Source organism: Trachurus japonicus, chromosome 18 (genome assembly GCF_045865225.1).
Source record: "Trachurus japonicus isolate A0001 chromosome 18, Traja_1.0".
Classification (NCBI taxonomy): Eukaryota; Metazoa; Chordata; class Actinopteri; order Carangiformes; family Carangidae; genus Trachurus; species Trachurus japonicus.
In genome coordinates, this window is record NC_140924.1 from 6,894,943 (window position 1) to 6,916,424 (window position 21,482).

The following is a 21,482-nucleotide window of genomic DNA, read 5'->3' on the forward strand; positions in this document are numbered from 1 at the left end:
AAATTCCATAGATCATTAATGTGAATCGCACTTTTACGATTGGTTGCGGATACGGAGGAAACGACAATTTTTGGATCCACATAATTGTTCAGGAGAGAGAGGGAGCTTTACAGTGATACCTGACATAACTTTTGGTGAATTTAGGAGAAATCTACTGATGAAAGAGACAAAATGAAGTAAAATAAAAAACCTTAATGTGGATTTTCTACCATTTCTTTCCACTTTTCTGAGAGAAAAATATCCCAAAATCTCAAAATTGATCAGTGCATGAAAAAACTGTGTTTTTGCCTGTTAGTGTGTCGCATTAAACCCAAAGGTTTGTGGATTTAATTAAATAGTGTGGATTTAAATAGTGTGTGTGTGTGTGTGTGTGTGTGATGTTTTTACCACGTGCGGCGGTTTGAGCGCCCGGATGAACTCGCTGGTCTGCTGGTAGTCGGTGTGAGCGGAGAAGGAGATGTAGTCGACCGACATCTTGAGAGGAAGCTTCTGTCCCGACATGGTGGCGATCTCATCAGGCTCCGTCATGATGTGCTGCAACACACACACACACACACACACACACACACACACACACACACACACACACAGTATATTAAATAACCTGTGTGAAAAGTTTCATCATTTAAAATAATATAAAAATATTATTAAAAGTTCATTAAATCCCAGCGGCACTTGAACGCAACACGACACACTCTTCTGATCGGTCCTATGTCGTTAACACAGGAGTCTGTCACAGATTCAGATTCTTGTTACGTAGCCACATTAAACTCAACATTATCAATAAAACTGACCGGACTGATCCAATACTGGGAATATCTATCGATGCCGATCAATAATATAATTTAAATAAGAGTCTTATTTTATTCAGATACACACACTGTAAAAGATCTTGTTTCAGCAATTACACTGTTCTCAGTCAGAGTTATTTGTGTTGTTGTTCTTGCCATCGCAGTTATTATCTCCAAACTGTAAGATACCGATTAAAGGAGAAGTTATGAATAAAGAAAGATGCATTTGGGGCAGACAAACTAATTTTACAGCTGTTATTGTCTATTTTTATTTATTGCTGTGATTGTTTATTTTATTTCACTCTCTCTGCTAACATTTCCATATTTCGCACATTCTGTGACAAACTGTAAACTGTTTTCTTGTCTGTAACAACATCTATTGCACGTCTGTCCGTCCTGGGTGAGGGATCCCTCCTCTGTTGCTCACCCTGAGGTTTCTCCGACTTTTCCCTGTTAAAAGGGTTTTCCATGGAGTTTTTCCTCAGTTGATGTGAGGGTCTAAGGACAGAGGATGTTGTTACGATGCCATGTAAAGCCCTTTGAGACAAACTGTTTGTAAAAACGGGCTATACAAATAAAATTGCCTTGCCTTGCCTTGCCTCTCACTCTCTGTTGTTCTTAACTTGTCTCCAAAAGTGAACACAGACCTGACATTTCTAAAAACCAGTGGAGGAAACGTTTCACTTCCTATGATAATAAACAAAAAAAACTGCAGAAGGGACCCGAGGTGTCGCAGGTTCGATTCCCACCTTGGCGAGCGTCCCCTCCACGCAGTAGCCGGCGATGATGACGCCGTTCCTCTTGTCCGTGCACCAGCTCTCAAACAGCTCCCGGGACAAACCGCTCTGCATCATGCCGGGCGACGCCATCACCACGCTGGGCCCGATGTCGTCGAAGTGGTCCATGCTCTGACACACACACACACACACACACACACACACACACACACACACACACACACACACACACACACACACACACACACACACGTCAGAAAACAAACGACAACGACAATGGAAACAGGCAATAGCATACATAGGCCCAATCCCATTTCACCCCTTGGCCCTACCACTTACCCCTACCCCTCCGTTTTGCGCGTTCACGTGTTGGGGTAGGGGTGTCCCAATCCCCGTTAGGACAGAGGGGTAGGGGGAAGTGGTAGGCTACATACCCCTCCAAACGGAGATTTTTCAGAGGCACACTCCAAACGGAGGGGTATGAAAATTTCCCATAATGCATCTTGCGGCAGCCGGCAGCGGTGGCTGTAAAACGAAAAGCTGTTTTATTTCTCACTGTAGCGCTGTTATTATGTCACTTTATTAAGTTTTAATATTTTTTCTTGCGAGAAAGTAACTGTTTAGGTCCCAAATGTGCAGTTAGTTTACCCAAATGACGGCGGGTTAGAAGTTTGCTCCGACGATTTTTCGGAGAAGTGAAGCTCCAGGAGGAGCGGCTCCTCACAGAGGCAGCAGCCGGTCTGCAGCGCTGCTCCGCCGGCCAAATTACGTCCTCGTCCCGGTCCCGCCGGGAGAGAAGGCGGTTGTTAATTAACTTATCCGCGGGTTTTTAGAGGTTTACCACCAGCATGTTAAATTCTTTTCAGCATTTAAATGTTGGTCTCATTGATGAAATCTGACAATTGTGGCAGTAGCACTAGTTTATTTGGATGAAAAGTTATGCTTCATGTATCAGACAGAGGAGCAGGCAGCTGCCTCTGGGCTCTGTGTAAATAAATGTTTTACAATGAACCGATCAGTCTGCATTAAGTTTTATCTTATTTTATTAAGTTATATGGAACACGCTATTTGATTTCTGGCAAAAGCTCGCCGCATCAGTTTACGTAAAAGCCAGTGAGACTACGTGATGACGTATGTGATTGTTGAAGGGGTGTCCCAATTCGGAGGGGTTGACTTTCTACCCCTACCCCTTGTAGCTCCGTTTCAAGGGGCGAGGGGCAAGGGGTAGGGGTAAAAAAGAGAAATGGGATTGGGCCATAGGGTTGCAAAATATCGGGTATCGGGTAATATCGGAAACTTTCTATGGGAATAAACAGGAATAAATCCGAAATTTACAAAATTGAAGGTTGGCCCTTAATAAGCAATTAGTAATATTTTACTCAATATTCATGTTTTTGTTGTTCAGTAAAATAGCTGATTGTTCATACAAGAATTAGAACTTGATAAAGTTCTACTCACAAATAAATCCGTTGAAATGTCATGTTTTTTAATTGTATTGTTATTTTGCATGGATGTCTGCTTATGACGAAACAAAATATTTACATTTATGTTTGGATATGATACAGTTTGTTTAAATTACCCCAGATTTCCAGTTAATCCCCATAAATTCCCATAATTTCCCATAATTCCCATGGATATTTTCCAATTTGGAATAAAAAACTGGAAATTTTCCGCCCCTTTGCAACCCTAAACATACACAATGTATACACTGACAATACACTGACCAAAACAGACAAAACGGAAAACAAAGGACAGAACAAACCTGACGACACAATAAAACAGGACAGAAAAGTAAAAACAAAAACAAAAACAAAACAAACCTTCAGGTTGCTGATGTGCTTGAAGACGAAGGGGTTGTTGATGTTGATGGCCTTGCGGATCTTGTCGTTCATGGCATTGATGTAGGTCTGGTACACGGCCATGCACTTCCTGGCCAGAGACGAAGCGTAGAAGATCGGGATGTCGTGGAGCTCCGGGTGGTTCTGCCAGTACTCGTCTGGTCCACACACACACACACACACAAATAAAGTTAAAGGGATAGTTCACCCTAGAATGATATTTCGCTCATTATCTACTCACCCTCATGTTGACTAAGGGCTGGAAGAATTTTCAGAGTCCACCGTCCCTTCTCTGAGTTACAGGGGGTCTTGGCGTAGCAGTGCATTTCAATGCCACGGTAGCAAAGGGACACCAGAGCTCTTCGTAAAAAAACACACACAAAAAAACATCCAAATACCTCCATGATGCTCGTATGTAATGTCCGTCTTGTGCTGAAGCCCCAAATTGCGTAATTGTCCCGAAAAAAATTAAATAAGTCTATATTTTAAGCTTGTTTGTAGCGGAAGCTTCTCGAAGCTCCTCTTCCTGGTCCGTCCAAATCTCGCGTGATTCGCAGTAACCGCACTGACGCCGGCGCAAATCACGCGAGATTTGGACGGACCAGGAAGAGGAGCTTCGAGAAGCTTCCGCTACAAACAAGCTTAAAATATAGACTTATTTAATTTTTTTCGGGACAATTACGCAATTTGGGGCTTCAGCACAAGACGGACATTACATACGAGCATCATGGAGGTATTTGGATGTTTTTTTGTGTGTGTTTTTTTACGAAGAGCTCTGGTGTCCCTTTGCAACCGTTGCATTGAAATGCACTGCTACGCCGAGACCCCCTGTAACTCAGAGAAGGGACGGTGGACTCTGAAAATTCTTCCAGCCCTTAGTCCACATGAGGGTGAGTAGATAATGAGCGAAATATCATTCTAGGGTGAACTATCCCTTTAACGAACCTACTGCTATGACTATAGGGATTATGGCAATGGACCAATTTGCCAAAATGTTGAACTATCCCTTTAAGGTAAAAATCTTGCATAGTTCCTCTTTAAAGGTATAGTATGTAGGAATTCCCCCCATCTAGCGGTGCGGTTGCATATCTGAACGTATTCTTGATGTTGCATTCACCTGAAATCGGGCAGACGTCAGACAGACAACAGACGCTGCATGTATCAGGATAAACAAGCGTCTATGTAAACAAGTGGTCCGCCAGCACGAGGCAAAACAATACAGCCGTGACAATATGTTGTCATGGTGATGTCGTATTGTTTACCCGACCCACGTTTTACCGGCTTTCTCTCGTCGAGTAAAATGACATCCGGTTGGTTTGCCGACGGCCGTCTGCCTGACTGCACCTGAATGCAACACCAGTGCCTCCATCCTTCCTCACACTACACAGTGGTGACAGTTTTAACAGGCCGAGCCCACAGCTCCGCTGAGTTTCCGTGGTTACCTACGGTCACGATGCAACATGGCCGCCTCGGTTCGGTGCGTCGCCCACTCATGTATTTGTAACGACTTGTAACAACTCATTCTAAGGTACGAGAAAGCTTTCATTTGTATGCGGGTGTGATTCGACTTCAGTGAAATACGTATTTATGAAAGACATATTTGATTTTTGCTACTAAAAAGCCAAATAAGTTACACACTGGGGCTTTAACGAGTGTGTATGGTGAATGAAAATGTTTCTGTGTGATCCATAGACAGAAACACGTCCCTTAGTTTAATCTTGTAAATAAAACTTGAAGCCTGAATTCATTTTTCCCTCAGCTGAAGGGAAAGCGCCACTCTTAGGTCGCCGTGTGTCGTCATGGCGCCGTTGTTGCCGTGGTCTCACCGAGGATGAGCAGCAGCTCCTGCGCTCGGCCCAGAGCGAACACGGGGATCAGACATCGACCTTCTCTGTTGACGATGTCGTGGACCGTGTTGCAGAACCGAGCCTCTCGCTCCTCCCGCTTCTCGTGGATGTGAGTCCCGTAGGTCGACTCCTGACACACACACACACACACACAACAAACACACACACACACACACACACACACAACAAACACACACAGGTTCAATGTTAAGTGTCTGTGCTCTGTGTTTAAATAAAGTTTGAACGGTTTGAATGCTTCCACTCACGGTGATGAGGATGTCTGGTTTGACGCTGGGGATCTCCGCCGCCATCAAGTGTCTGTCCTCCTGACGGGAGAAGTCTCCTGTGTACAACAACTACACACACACACACACACACACACACACACACACATATACAGGGATGCAAACGGGTCAGGACCAAAAAAGAGAGGTATTGTCTGGCGGGGGGGGGGGGGGGGGGCTCACCATTAACAATATCACAGAAAAGTCAATTTCCAGTAGTTCAACCCCAACCAAGTATTGAGTGCATATAGATGGACAGTTTTCAGAAGGCCAACATTTCTATATTAAAAATGCTTTAAAAAAATAAAAACCATTGCAATATTTCAATTTTGGAGATACTGATTTTTAGGTCTTCACTGAATGTTAGTCATAATTATTACTATTAAAATAAACTGAAGAAATAAAGACATGGGATTTAACATCCCATTCAGTGTGTAATGGACATATAGGCCTATATAATGTGTTAGTTTCACTTTAATTGAACACATTCTACATGGCGGAGGCGACGTCTTTCCACTCAGGGCTTCCTGCACCTCTGAAACGGGGCAGAGCTCCATGGAAACACCTGCCTGACACAGCAACGTAGGGAACCGTGCACGTCCGTGGAGCTGTGCGCCGCGGACGTGCACGGGGGGAAAAAAACGGCGTCACCGCTTTGGGTAACGTGGGTGCATGTCGCGCGTCTACATTGGAGGTCGGCTGTTATCAGTATAATCAGAGACCATGAATGAGTTCGCCTCACGTGATTGTCACTGTCAGCCTGTTAGAAAAACATTTTACTGACCCCAGCTGAGACGCTGAGACCCCCCCCCCCTCAAAACAAAAAACTCTTCGGATCTGAACGATTCACACAAGTCACCTAATTGACCCTTCGCGTAAGCCCCGCCCCCTTGGTTACTGTTGCTACGCCGGGCAAGCTTTCACTCCCAGCCATGCTCCTGGCAGTATTTGGTATCGATTTCAAAGGAAATATCAGCAAATTTCTGGATAAACTGTTCTGAGATAATAGAGAGAAGAAGTCACAAAGATCATTCATAGTTTTCAGTGACGTGACTCGCGCAGGAGGATAAAACATCTGTTCAACGACACGACTGGACAATGTACAGAGCAGCAGTAAGGACCGGTAATTTTACCGTCTATCAACCCACCAAGACTTAGGTCATCTCACTGGTCATGAAACGTTGTCAAACTCTAAGTTTTTGGGCGATTGTGAACCACATACAGTTTTCGCTGCTGTTTTGTTTTCTCCCACCGCTGTATCAGTCAGTGAAAGCAGTCCCTGCCTGGAGGATCCCTCGCCTAAAAGCCCAGGTAAAAGCCCTAAAAGCCCAGGTAAAAGCCCTAAAAGCCCAGGTAAAAGCCCTAAAAGCCCAGGTAAAAGCCCTAAAAGTACAGCTGTCATTTCGGAGGTGAACATATGGTTTTCCCCATATCTACACTTGCTCAAGTCGAAAAAAAAAGTCCGCTCATATCTGAACATCTCTATATTGCTTCTGCCGCCGCCGCCGCCGCCGTAGTAGCAGCAGCAGCAACAACATCCTTCTCTACAAACAAATGTTTTTCGTCCTAGTCTCAAAATGTGTCCACAAAAGCAAACGTAATGACTCACTGCGGAAAGCTTGCCAGGCCTATAGTTACGGTTGCTAACGTAGGATTGGACAATAGCCGTTTGTGGGAGGAGTTGGCGAAGGGTCAATTGGTCATGAAAAAAGCGAGTTTCGCTTTTCGGCGCGCTGTTTGCATCCCTGTGTGATGTTCAGGGACAGTCAGGACAGTCTGAGGACTGACAGCTCTGAGGTTGAAGTTTATATTAATGCACCATGACACTGTGGCAGGTCTCTGTACTAGGGATGTGAATCTTTGGGTGGCTCACGATTCGATTCCGACTTTTAGGGTCACGATTCGATTCAAAATCGATTTTCGATTCAACCGATTCTTGATTTTCTTTTTGCGATTTTTAGTTTGCTTTATTAACACCAGACCATGTGAAAACGTTGAATGATGATGATGTCTACAGACTATTATATCAGAAGCCATATTTCCCCCAAAAAAATGCACATCACATGTTTCATATTTACTCAGCAGCAATATATTCGAACCATTTTAAAGTTAACTGCTACATGAAGCTGATTTTATAGGCTACTCTCTTTTCAAAAGCCTGGACTGAAGGATGTGAATATTTGGGTGTCTCTTCGATTCAAAATCAGTTCTCATGCACATGCACATGGACATGTAGCCTATCTGTAACAAAGGCTGCTAAAAAAAAAAAAAAAAAAAGAGACGGCACTCTGCTCTCAGGCCAGCTCACCTGCAGCCTGTCTGCAGCGCCACAGAGGAGCTGTCAGAGCTGCTGCTGCTGCTGCTGGTCCTCTCTCTTCAGCCTGCTGTTTGGCTGCACTTTGTATGAGTTTAAAAAAGTGAAGATCTAACGTCACCTGAGCACCGATCAGCTGATCCAGAGCGCAGTGGATGTGGCTGCTCACACCGTGTCCTAACTGGATGCGACGCGAACGAGCGTCCGACAATCGCGTCACATCTGACGCTCTCTGTCCACACTGAATCCGTGCGTCTGTTGTCATGGAAGCACATCAGCTGTGCGCTCGCCCGCTCGACAGACTGGAGACGTAACTACCCGGTTAAAAGATGGGTGAATTGTGCCTTTTAAACAGAAAACAAGTTTCTTGAAATATAGAGCCAACAGCAAGTTGTCTCTATAGTGTAGGAACACGAGTTGTAAAAAACATAATGCAGGGTTTTCTGTAACATTATAAGACGGCGCACCGCCCCCGCCCAAGATGAATGAAGAGGCTATTAAAAAAAAAAAAAAGTCCGCTAGTCTCCTTGAAGCGGCTGTTATGTGTCTCTCTCTGGCGGTGTCAGCTGATGTGCACATCTGCAGCAACCCAAACAAATGCACATGTTACTGTTGACTGGCTCTATTCCAGCCACATGATTGGTTCGACGCGGTGGAAATCTCATTATCATTGGTTATTTGTATTGTCTGCCAAAACATGGATGAATGAAACCTATCGACCACGTCTCATATTTCTATTGAGGAAAAGTTATTTCACAATTTATAGACACAACACCGACAAGCACTGAGAGCCGCATGTTGCAGTGACGTTATATAGGCTATAAAAAAAAAAATCCGCAAATAATAAGCCGACGAAAAGGTGCAACTTGCCACTTAACTTCTTGTCGATGTATTATTTGCGGGGGCTTTCGGGGGATCTGCTGACGGTGGAGGATCTGGGACTGATTCACTGTGGACCACCACCAGTCTGATCAGGTCCATCACAGCACAGCAGCTGCAGCACTGCCCCGCTGTCACATTACTCTCGCGTATCAGCTCAATCTGTTTACATTAAACCGACATCAGGAGAATAATGAGAATTATGATTAAAAATATATTTGTTTCGAATTTTGGCCCCTGGATCATGATTTTTCGCATTCTTGGTTAAAAAAAAAAAATCCTCTAAAAAAAAAGACAGTTGGGATGCATAATGTGTCTCATAACAGTATACTGTGCGTCACGCTAGGGGTCGGTGGTGTTTTATTCTAGGGGTCGGTGGCGGCTGTGAGACAGCAGCGGCTCCACGGTGAGGGGGGGGGGGGGGCAGCTTCTGCTCACCTGACTCTGTGCAGCTTCTTCATTAAATCCAAACAGTCCGACACAGCGACGCACTGCTCCTTTGACTCTAAAGTCTCTGTAGCTCATCAGCCCGGAACTCGCCGACATGGATCAGAAGCGACGGCGGCGTTTGGCCTCAGTGTCTCGGACTTCCAGAGCAGCTACAGAGCAGCGTTGTGACCTCAACCATGGTCGATGAGAGCAGAAATGTTGTTGTAGGCCTGTGCATATTCTCATTTGTCCAGGTCATAGTATTTCAAAGGAGGTTAAATCGAAAGCAACTGGACTTCTACTGAGTCTCCAGACCAGTTAGTTGGACCAGTCCCAGCCTGGTCAGATGCTACATGAACTGATGAAGCCTCTTGGATGAGAGGTGAAACGTCTTCCTAGACAAATAACTAAGTCCAGTTGAACCTGCTTTGAAAAAAAAAAAAAAGTTGTTGGCGGGCTCGTGAATTTTTTTTTGACACGAGTCAAAAAGAGCGTCAAACCGCGTATCTCGCGTTTGGTCGCGCGTCACAACTCGAGCGAAAAAAAAGCGTTCCTCGTGTTTGGTGGGAAGCCCCTTGTGGGTCTTCCCACCAAACACGATGAAATAGACGAAGACGCGAAGGTCCCGTCGCCCAAAACAAATCGGGTGTATTGCGTCGCAAAAAAAAAAAGTCGCGTCTACCGCGTCGCGCGCCTAATCGCGTCTCGCGCCTAATCGCGTCTTTGCGTCACGGCCTTTTACACCGCGGACGTAACGAATAAACGGTGACGGTGTGAACGAACAACATAGAACAGGACCAGACGTGGCGTTGTTTCCTCTTTTCACCGACAGCTCCACTCTCCCTTACTTACACTAACTACTGTTATTGTTGAGGCCAGAGAATTGTGGGATTTGTAGTTTTTGACCAATCGCAGGTTGTGCTCTTTCTTTTTGTGATTTTCCTGGTTCACACATGTATTTTTTTTTAGGGGCAAATGCGAGTGAAATGCTCGTCCATGGTGGGCATAAGAAAATTTAAGACCTGTCTAAAATTATTTAAGACTTGAACACAATAATTCAACAAATTTAAGACATTTTAAGGCCTAAAATTTAGATTTTCAAATTTTAGACTTTTTAAGACCCCGTGGATACCCTGTTATTTCATATAAAAGTTTAAGTGCATGCATATTTTATGATGCTGTGTATTTCAGGTGTAGGTTAATATACACACACCTCAGGAGGCCTGTTGACTGGTTAAAACAAGGTAATCAGTAGATGGGAATTAACTTCAGATTTAGTCACGGATCACCTTCAAACTCTCCTTGTCATGATATTTGAATTAATTATACATCAACACCAGCATATATAGGATTAACACAACATACAAATGAATAAAATGATCTAAAAGTATACATTTGTTTATTATTAATTGGATTATTCAACAAAATGTTAAAATTATAAAACCATCCTTCAACTTAAAGCCCGAGGCGACGTCTTTAAACAGTTTATTTTGCTCATCAAATGAAGAGAAATTGACTCTGGAGCCTGAAGTCTGTGATTATTGATTAGGATTTTCAATCAATCACTTTTTAATCAAAACACAGCTGCGTTTTAATCTTCACTGTTTCTGCTCCAACTAAGATAAATAAATCATAATAACATCTGTTCTTTGTCGCAGCAGAGAGAGTGAATCACTGCGATTCATATGTTTATAATTTACATAATGTGATATTATGTGATAATGAAGTTTAGGTGAAGAGGTGCATTCTGGGAAATATTTTTTGTGAGTTGATGAAATTACTTATCAATATGCGCTTCCATTTAGACATGATGACGATAAAATGCAGGACAACACGGTGTTAAAAACAGTTTCTTTTTTTAAAAGGATTTGTATTTCCATGCTTTTATTTTGAAGGGATGCTGCATGTTTTAGAAGCCTTACTTCTGATTTCCTGTTTGTCAGACTCAGTTTATTGATCTGGTCACATCGATTATTGATTGAAATGTTTAATTTTTCTAATTTATTTACTTTACTGTACATACTTTCTTTTCTTTGTCTTGTTTATTTGATGTTTGTTTATTTTATTTCATGCTCTTATATCTTATGTTTTGTATTTATTTATATTTACAAGTTTACTATTTGCCTTATTGGTTTGTACATCGATTTATTTGCAAAATAAAGTAAAAAAGCAAAAAACAAAACACCAACAGAGGGTTGAACAGCTGAGTCATGTGAGTGGCGGTGAGCGTCCGTTACCTTGACGCCGGCGATCTCGATCATGAACATGGCGGCGCCCAGCACGTGTCCGGCGTGGTAACACCAGAACTTGATGCCGGCCACTTCCTTCACCTCGTGGAAGTTGATGGTCTCGATCTTCTCCATGCTGTCCTCCAGGTCCGTCTCCGTGTAGAGCATGTCGTCTGCCGAGATGTTACTGTCACACACACACACACACACACACACACACACACACACACGCACACACACAGCATCAACACACAGCTCCGTCACAGCTCCACCTGAGCGACAGGCAGCATCACTCCCTCTCTCTTTGTCAGCTGTAAAGTGACTGAGTGTGAGAGTCTGTGAGGGTCCAGATACTATAAACATGAATGGAACAGCACCTACCCCCTTTCATGTTACCTTGACAACAACATGTTGACTGATAATTTACAGTTTACTTTCAGAAGCACAAGGTGTGTGAGGGACAGACTCACAACAACAAATGCTCTTGGATCAGATCTGATCAAATCATCTAACAATAACCAAAAAACTACACGTGTGTGTGTTGTTATGTGTGTTGTGACAGGAAACAGCAGCGAGTGTCCTCCTCCTGAAAACGCTCCCGATAAGACGGCGTGTCTGGACAGCGGCGAGTGTCTGGACGGGGAGTGCGTTCCTTTCTGTCAGGCCGTCCTGAAGCTGCAGCCCTGCGCCTGCAACGGTAACGACCACACCGGCGTGAGACCAAGGTGGTGGTGGTGATGATGATGATGATGATGCATCCGTCTCAGTCTTGTATCTGTTCCCTCTCGTCTCTATAGAAACCAACGCGTCGTGCAGAGTCTGCTGCCGGAGCACCAGCGGCATCTGCGCCCCCCACCAGGACAAGACGGGCAACTTCCTGTTCCTGCGTAAAGGGAAACCCTGCACCGTGGGCTTCTGTGACGGAGCGGTGAGTGGAAACACACACACACACACACACACACACACACACACACACACACACACACACACACGGCAGCTTTAAAACACATTGAAGACAAACTTCTAGCTCAACTACTATGAGTGTGAAAACTATTTATTAGGGCCCGAGCGGCGACTGCAAGTCGCCCAGCGAAAGCCCTATTGTAATTGCTCTGTTTATTATTATTCTTTCTTTCATTCTTTTTCTCTCAAAAGGATCGCATTTTTGGAGCCTTCAACATGCCCCAAAACGCGTAAATTTTGGCATGCACATCAGGACTGGCGAAAAATTTGATATTTTAAAGTCGTTGGAAATGGGCGTGGCCAAATGGCTAAATAGCGCCCCCTAGAAAATTTCAAAACATCAGCCCCGCCTTTGTGTGTCACCTAGACGCATGAAATTTGGTGGGCTTATAGAACATGGCAAGACGCACAAAAAAGCCTCTTATGTCATGGTGAAATCACAACAGGAAGTCGGCCATTTTGATTTGAATTTTTGACCTGTTTGATCTATCTCCTCCTAGGGATTTTGTCCGATTGACTTCAAATTGGCTGGAGACCACCGAGATGCCACTCTGATCAAAAGTTGTGCTCCGCAGGTCTCTAGGTCAAAGGGCGTGGCTTCTGGGGCCTTGAGGATTTTGGCGACTTTTCGTTTGCTCGCCATTTCACCTTCAAACAGCTCTAACGCCCACATACTTTATCCGATCATCTTCAAACTTGCTGGACATGATGACGGCTCCGCCCTGAACGTCCCGATATATTAATTTCCTACGTCACTCATAGCGCCCCCCGGTGGTAACAGGAAGTGGCCAGGTTTTACCTTAACGTGTACTGATGCCACATAGTTGACCCCATCAACTTCATTCCACTTCTACAACATGCAGACTAAGGTGGTGAAGCTCCATCATGAACGCTGTGAAGCTACGAGTAATGGCGTCCGTGTGGCGACGCGGCCACCATTCCTCGCCATGAAAATACGTTTGGCTTTATGATGGCTTTAATGAACTCGTATCAACATGAAAATTGGTACACAGGTCCAGGGTCACGACCTCAACGTCTACATATGCTCATAGGCGATCTCACTCATGTTGCCCCCTAGTGGAAACAGGAAGTGGCATATTTTACATCAACATTGTCTGATTTCCACGAAACTTCACTTGTGTGATGAGGGACTGACCCTGAACACACCTGTACGCATCCCATTACTGCCCCCTAGTGGACGAACCTTTAACTGCTCATAACTCCCTCATGCTTTGTCCGATTTACACGAAACTTCACAAGTGTGATGAGGGACTGACCCTGAACACACCTGCACGCATCCCATTACTGCCCCCTAGTGGATGAACCATCAACTGCTCATAACTCCTTCATGCTTTTTCCGATTTGCTCGAAACTTCACGTGTGTGAGGAAGGTCCGCCCCTGAGCTCATCTGCCTACATCTGGTTACCGCCCCCTGGTGGATGAACGAAATATTGCGTTTTTTTGCTCCTGCCAGGGTTTTTCTCCCTTCTCACCACAGCCCCCGCGTGCCTAAGGCCCCGCGGTGGCGTGGAGTCGCGAGGGCCCGATCATCGCCGCTTGCGGCTTTAATTATTATTCTTTCTTTCATTCTTTTTCTCTCAAAAGGATTGCATTTTTGGAGCCTTCAACATGCCCCAAAACGCGTAAATTTTGGCATGCACATCAGGACTGGCGAAAAATTTGATATTTTAAAGTCGTTGGAAATGGGCGTGGCCAAATGGCTAAATAGCGCCCCCTAGAAAATTTCAAAACATCAGCCCCGCCTTTGTGTGTCACCTAGACGCATGAAATTTGGTGGGCTTATAGAACATGGCAAGACGCACAAAAAAGCCTCTTATGTCATGGTGAAATCACAACAGGAAGTCGGCCATTTTGATTTGAATTTTTGACCTGTTTGATCTATCTCCTCCTAGGGATTTTGTCCGATTGACTTCAAATTGGCTAGAGACCACCGAGATGCCACTCTGATCAAAAGTTGTGCTCCGCAGGTCTCTAGGTCAAAGGGCGTGGCTTCTGTGGCCTTGAGGATTTTGGCGACTTTTCGTTTGCTCGCCATTTCACCTTCAAACAGCTCTAACGCCCACATACTTTATCTGATCAACTTCTAACTTGCTGGACATGATGACGGCTCCGCCCTGAACGTCCCCATATATTAATTTCCTACGTCACTCATAGCGCCCCCCCGGTGGTAACAGGAAGTGGCCAGGTTTTACCTTAACGTGTACTGATGCCACATAGTTGACCCCATCAACTTCATTCCACTTCTAAAACATGCAGACTAAGGTGGTGAAGCTACATCATGAACGCTGTGAAGCTACGAGTAATGGCGTCCGTGTGGCGACGCGGCCACCATTCCTCGCCATGAAAATACGTTTGGCTTTATGATGGCTTTAATGAACTCGTATCAACATGAAAATTGGTACACAGGTCAAGGGTCACGACCTCAACGTCTCCATATGCTCATAGGTGATCTCACTCATGTTGCCCCCTAGTGGAAACAGGAAGTGGCATATTTTACATCAACATTTTCCGATTTCCACGAAACTTCACTTGTGTGATGAGGGACTGACCCTGAACACACCTGCACGCATCCCATTACTGCCCCCTAGTGGATGAACCATTAACTGCTCATAACTCCCTCATGCTTTGTCTGATTCACTCCAAACTTCACATGTGTGATGAGGGACTGACCCTGAACACACCTGCACGCATCCCATTACTGCCCCCTAGTGGATGAACCATCAACTGCTCATAACTCCTTCATGCTTTTTCCGATTTGCTCGAAACTTCACGTGTGTGATGAAGGTCCGCCCCTGAGCTCATCTGCCTACATCTGGTTACCGCCCCCTGGTGGATGAACGAAATATTGCGTTTTTTTGCTCCTGCCAGGGTTTTTCTCCCTTCTCACCACAGCCCCCGCGTGCCTAAGGCCCCGCGGTGGCATGGAGTCGCGAGGGCCCGATCATCGCCGCTTGCGGCTTTAATTATTACTATACTATTAAAGAAATGGCTTAAACCATCTGTTGATGAATGGTATGACATCACACTCATTCCAAATTTGAAGACATCTGAAAGCATTGGAAAGGTATATTTCCCTGAAAAGCCCCTCTTTTGTTTAAGTTTTTGGTTAATTATTTATTTCCTTGTGTTATTATAATAGAAAACACCCCAAAAAAAAAAAAAAACACATTAAAGACAAGCGGGATGTGAGTGTGTGTAGGTGGGTTTACATGGAGACTTTTTCCTCTTTCTGATTGAATCCTTTCTGAATGAGTCTTTCAGGTCAACTGTTTACATGATTTTATTTTATTGTTTTATACTTTTGATCGATTTAAGAAAAGGTTTATTCTGCCTCTGTGAAACCGAATGAAACTTGATTTGGTTTGGGCTTGTTTGTTGTGATTGAGCTGTTTATATGGAGCATTTTCATTCAGTTTGGACTCTAAACCGAATCTAATCTGAATATTTGGCTCCATGTAAACAAAGCTTGTGTGTGTATGTGTGTAAACACAGCTTGTGTGTGTGTGTGTGTGTGTGTGTGTGTCTCCTGCAGGGGAAGTGCATGAAGCAGGTGCAGGACGTGGTGGAGCGTCTGTGGGACTTCATCGACAAACTGGACATCAACACGTTTGGGAAGTTTCTGGCCGACAACATCGTGGGGTCGGTGGTGGCGTTCTCTCTGCTCTTCTGGGTTCCTATCAGCATCCTGGTCCACTGTGTGGTGAGTCGCTCCGTTCTGTCTCTGTCAGGAACTAAACTACACACTGTCAGTCACACTGTCTGACTGACGCGTTACAGAGACGTATTACCACTGTATTTTCATGAGTATTAAGGGATTAAGGTGCTACAGACAGAATCTGAAGATGATAAAGTCTTTCCTGTCTTTAGTCTGTATAGATCAGGTGGACAGTCATTTAAATATATATTTTATAAGATGTGCAGAGATTAGTTTAGTTTACTCTTGTCTTTTGTCTTTTCTTCTGTGAACAACCTCCTTCAGGATTAATAAAGTTTCTTTATCTTCTTCTCTCAGGACAAGAAGCTGGATAAACAATACGAGCAAACCACAAAGTCTCTGTTCTTCCCCAGTGTGAGTATCTGATTGTGTGTATTTTAGGGATGTCACAATTACTTGTTTTTCACAATTAATGTAATGAAATTGCAGCAAAAGGAGGAAATATGTCTGATACGAATCATTACCTGGGAGAATGGAGGCTCTCTGCCTTCCACCTATAGCGTCTCTTGGCTGAAAACCAACCTTGTAAGATCAGAGCCTCCGACCCGGTGTCCCAGCTCTCGTCTCTGCGGCACCGCCACACAAACGTAACCCGTAATCTCTTGTTTATGACAGATAAGACTACACAGATATACACATGGTAACATGGTAGATGATAAATAACGTTATCCACCGCTCCATGGATTGATTTCTCACCGGCTTCGTTGTTGAAAACAAACGCACATGGAGAGGAGGTTAGAGACACAGAGAGTTCATCTTTAACCATCAAACTAGGGATGTCACGATTACTTATTGTCACAATTAATCGTGGTATTAAACGCCACAATTAATCAATCGTAAAGATTTCTAAATACTGTCACTCTCCAAAAAAGATTGTCGGAACCGTATCGGCAGATGTAGCGCCAAAGTAAAGCTAAATGCACAGATACTATTGGTCCATTTACCTCACGTAACATTAAATTGGTAGGAATTTAAATGTCGGTGTGCCATTTGTAATAATAAAATGTAAAAAATTATTAAAATAAACTCAAACATTTGGTATAGATGACAATTAATGACTTCAATATTTCAAATACTTCCTCTGGGGGAGTAATAATTGGTCCTATATTAATAGATACTTAAAATATTTTGTGTATATTATCAATAATGTAGTTATATTTTGACTATATTTGATTTTACACATTCATATATAGTGTTGTGAAATTAATTAATGCATAATAATCGTGGTAATCGTACTACCGTGATTATTTATCCAAGAAAATTTATAATCGTGACATCCCTACATCAAACTCAACTGACTCTGTTCATTTTCCCAGAATGCCGAGCTCCTGAGCAGCCTGGAGTCCGCGTCCGTCCGGATCTTCAAGCCTCCGACCTTCCCGACCACCAACCTGCGCTTCCAGCCGTCCGGTCCGCAGCAGACCAGCACGCCGCCGGTCTCCGGCTTCGGCTTCGGCCCCGGTCCAGACTCCTGCTGTCATCCTCCTCTTCCTCCTCACCATCCTCCTCCTCCTCCTGCGGTGGCGGCCCCTCCCCCTCCCCCTCCCCCTCCTCCTCCTCCTCTGGACTCCCCCCGCATGGCCACCATCCAGGAGGACCCGAGCTTCGACTCCCACCTGGACGAGGAGGCGCTGCAGGAGGCGTTCGGCCGCCCGGCGCAGCGCTCGGAGCAGCGGCGGCGCTCCTTCGAGGACCTGACGGAGACGAGCGCGGTGAGTCGCAGCGAGAAGGCGCTGATGTTCCGGCTGCAGAGGCAACACCAGATCGACACCAAGGAGACGCAGTGCTGAGGGACGGGACGGGACGGGACGGACGGGACGGACGGTGCCCGGTTTGTCCCGCTCACGTCCTCCTCCTGTGCTGGTTTCACAAACTTTTACGACTTTTTTTATTTTTTATTTTCTTAAAGCGGCTCCGTCCTGAAGCCGCCGCACTGACGCTTTGTTGCTGCAGCAGATCTCAGTCTGGTCACATCGAGACACATTCAATCAGAAAAACGTTTTTATTGAATTTAAAGGACAATTCCAGGCGAATTCAACTCGGGGGTGTATTTTCATATCATTTTAGGTCTAAAAGAATGAATCTGAAGATTTTCAGTTTAATCGCTCCTGTTTTGCGGTAGTTGCGTCTGTCCGTGCATCGCCACGGCGCCAATGAATGGGAGTGGATGTAAGTTCCGCTGTTTAGGCTGTTTACATCCCTCAAAGCCGCAGTTTTTTTCCACAGACAGCGTCAGATGGCGACTCAAACATGCACCGAGAAGTTTATTTACTTCAAGCAAGCCGACATGTTTGTAAAACTAGATCCAATTCAAAGTCTCCCGGAGTCTCGCGCGAGACCCAGTTGCTGTGTGCGGTGTGTTCAGGTGCAGTGGGAAAAGCTACCGTTTGTGTCATAAACACAGGAATATCAACTCTTTACTTGCTTCAAGTAAAAAAAACTTCTGGGCGCATGTTTGAGTAGCCACCTGACGCTGTCTGTGGAAAAAAATGTACACTTCAAGCAAGACAAGAGTTGATATTCCTGTGTTTATGACACAAGCGGTAGCTCTTACTGCGCCTGAATACACCAGCACTGCAACTTGGGTCTCGCGCGAGACTCCGGGAGACTTTGAATTAGATCGACTTTTACAAACATGTCGGCTTGCTTGAAGTAAATAAACTTCTCGGTGCATGTTTGAGTAGCCATCTGACGCTGTCTGTGGAAAAAAAAATGCGGCTTTGAGGGATGTAAACAGCCTAAACAGCAGAACTTACATCCACTCCCATTCATTGCTGCCGTGGCGATGCGGGGACAGACGCAACTACCGCAAAACAGGAGCAATTAAACTGAAAATCTTCAGATTCATTCTTTTAGACCTAAAATGATATGAAAATACACCCCTGAGTTGAATTCGCCTGGAATTGTCCTTTAATTACAATCAGAGTTCAACCGATTATCGACCGATATTTCCCTTTTTTTTTCACCGATAACCAATAAAATAAATGTATTTTTAAACGCATAAACGCACTCCTTTGGCTCTAACGAAGCCGTCTCTCTTGGCTGTTTAACAATGTCCCAAAGGTTTTCACAGTGAACAAAACAGAAACAAACTGTTGACTGTATTCAGTCTGATCCCTGGTGTGTTATTTTTAAATTCTGACACCAAAGTTTTCATTTTTACTGCAAATGAATATCGGTTAAATATCGGTTTCCTTGATTACTAATAATCGGTATCAGTATCGACCCTGATAAAACCATATCAGTTGATCCCTAATTATAATAAGAAAAAGAAAAAGAAACAAAACGTCTCCTTCCAGTCGTCGTCCTGTGTGGTCAGACCGTGGTTTCAAATCGCTGCTCCGTCCGTCCTCTCCGCGTCTCTTTAACGTCCTTTAGTGACTCGAACTAACATATTGTCCTGTTGAAGCTGTGGCAGCGAGGGGCCGCTGCTGGGTATCGAACCTTCTCCAGGTATCAAACCGTCGTTGGTGCTGATTGAACGGTGCTCAGATCAGATGTTGCTTCCACAATCAAACTGTGTTTAACTGTGGTGATCGATCATCTGTTCAATACTTTTATTCGTCCAATAAAATGTCGCTAAAGCTCCGATTGGTCCCCGCCAGCCACCGTACAAACTCAGACCAACTCGTCTTCTGATGACACACTACACGATACGACCAGCAACTGTACGCTCCTACGTCCGTTTTTAGTTCTTGAACGTCCCACCAAAGATTTTTTTTTGCTCCTGAATGTTACACGTTTATTTCTGTTACATAAAGTCGTCGTTCACTTTTATAGCTGAAGCCCGGCTCTCGTTTTTAGTTCCCTAAAGGCCAAATGTAACGCTTGTTGTAGCTCAGTCATCAGTCAAACTGTTGCTGAGTTGAACTTAATGTTTTAAAAAGGTTCAACTTCAATGTGACAATCGTTTATGTGCACGAGTTTCTGTCTAATGAGAGAAAAACATTTATTTCTAACTGACGCTATTGAGACAAAGTGTTTGTCACCAGCATTTTATAGAAACAGCATCAACACAACATGTTGTAATAATGGATAATGTTGTTAAAAGCTTTAGAAATATTATATATTTTATCACAACAGCACAAAAAATGCCAAAGATTTGACGTTGTCAACTTCTAATTTGTGGTTATTTGATGTGTTTTTTTTGTCTTTACATCAGAATCAATTGTTTTTTTTTTTACTGTGTGATAGACTAATTGATTAATTAATAGTCAAAATGATTATTAGTTGCAGCTTCAAAAGGTCAAAGTGCACTGAGAGTCAATGACACGTGCAGCTGCCAAATAAAAAAACAGTAAAAGTCAAAAACACAGAGGTCAAAGTTTTATTTTTAAGGCTCAAAATGTTTTTATATTCTATAAATGATATTAATAAAGTACAAATAGGGTTAAAATAGGTTTGGAGAGTTTAAAGGGTTAAAAAGTGTTTCTGTTTTAAGACTCAGTGGGAATCGAACCCTTGAACGTGACAGTGTTAAGTGCCTTCAACTCGACCCACTGAGCTACATGACACTGTATTTTATATCACATAAATGTTCATCATCTCCTTAAAACCACTAAAACCTGTCAATCAATTTTATTTTCTGTGTATCACATCTGCAACAATAAGCTGATTAATTGGTTGAATGTTGATCAGCAATGAAACAAATAATTTAAGTCGTTTTTCAGTCAGTAATTGCTTTAAAAAAAAATTGTGATTGATAAATGGATAGCTCAACTGTTTTTTTTTTATAATAAATTGAATATTTGATTGAAGGGACTTTTGATACATTTTAAGTTACATTGGGCATTTTTTTTTTTTACTATTTTGTAAATTTTTATAGACAAAATGTTAAATCACTTAATAAAAATAAAGGAAAAACTTAAAACTTCAGTATAAAATTGTCCTAACCTAAACAGTTTTAAAACACCTCCCTGTTATTGTATTTTATCCTGGTTTGAGGTCAGTTATCTGAACATTTCACCTGTTTGTTTCTTACTGTACGAGGGCAGATTATTATTATTACTGTGTGTATATATATATCTTTGTATAAAATATCGTTGTGTTGTTGCTTTTGTTGCTTTTATTTTTGTGACTGTGTCTGTTTTTTTGGGGGGGCGGGGGGTAAAGACACAGATGTTAAACTTCAGAGTGTTTTCAGCTGTTTGGTTTGTGTCACTCGAGCTGTTTGGTACCAGAGTTTATTCTCATCACATGTTTTTACTGTGTCAGATTTATTTTGTGGTAAGTTTTGTGTTTTTTTTGTTTTTTTGTCGATTGATTGAAGCCATATTATCGTTTTAAATGTTTATTTTTGACATGTCAGAGCTCAACGTGCCTTCTCTTCTCCTGTGGTATTCAAATGCACTTGTCAGTATTTTTAATATTGTGTCTATCTGATACTGTGTGTGTGTGTGTGTTGAGTCCTGTACACTGTGATGTGTGTGTCTGTG

At 43.5% G+C, this 21,482-nt stretch overlaps 2 protein-coding genes across 2 annotated transcripts in view; one reads left to right on the forward strand and one right to left on the reverse strand.

Moving 5' to 3' along the window:
• Positions 1 to 11,757, reverse strand: part of LOC146968557 (cleavage and polyadenylation specificity factor subunit 3-like) — a 30,136-nt gene extending 18,379 nt beyond the window's left edge. Inside the window, exons 1-7 of the mRNA XM_085759262.1 lie at positions 11,744 to 11,757; positions 11,357 to 11,534; positions 5,480 to 5,569; positions 5,193 to 5,343; positions 3,349 to 3,524; positions 1,541 to 1,699; positions 388 to 534 (exon numbers count right to left, since the gene is read on the reverse strand). Of these exons, the coding sequence (XP_085615388.1) occupies positions 388 to 534; positions 1,541 to 1,699; positions 3,349 to 3,524; positions 5,193 to 5,343; positions 5,480 to 5,569; positions 11,357 to 11,534; positions 11,744 to 11,757 (915 nt within the window). The remainder of the gene's footprint in view (positions 1 to 387; positions 535 to 1,540; positions 1,700 to 3,348; positions 3,525 to 5,192; positions 5,344 to 5,479; positions 5,570 to 11,356; positions 11,535 to 11,743) is intronic.
• A 136-nt stretch (positions 11,758 to 11,893) lies between these two features.
• LOC146968558 (disintegrin and metalloproteinase domain-containing protein 17-like) lies at positions 11,894 to 17,837 on the forward strand. The gene is made up of 5 exons (XM_085759263.1): positions 11,894 to 12,044; positions 12,145 to 12,275; positions 15,865 to 16,032; positions 16,345 to 16,401; positions 17,364 to 17,837. The coding sequence occupies exons 1-5, from the start codon at positions 11,894 to 11,896 to the stop codon at positions 17,835 to 17,837; spliced, it is 981 nt and encodes a 326-aa protein (XP_085615389.1).
• Positions 17,838 to 21,482: the final 3,645 nt, after the last annotated feature.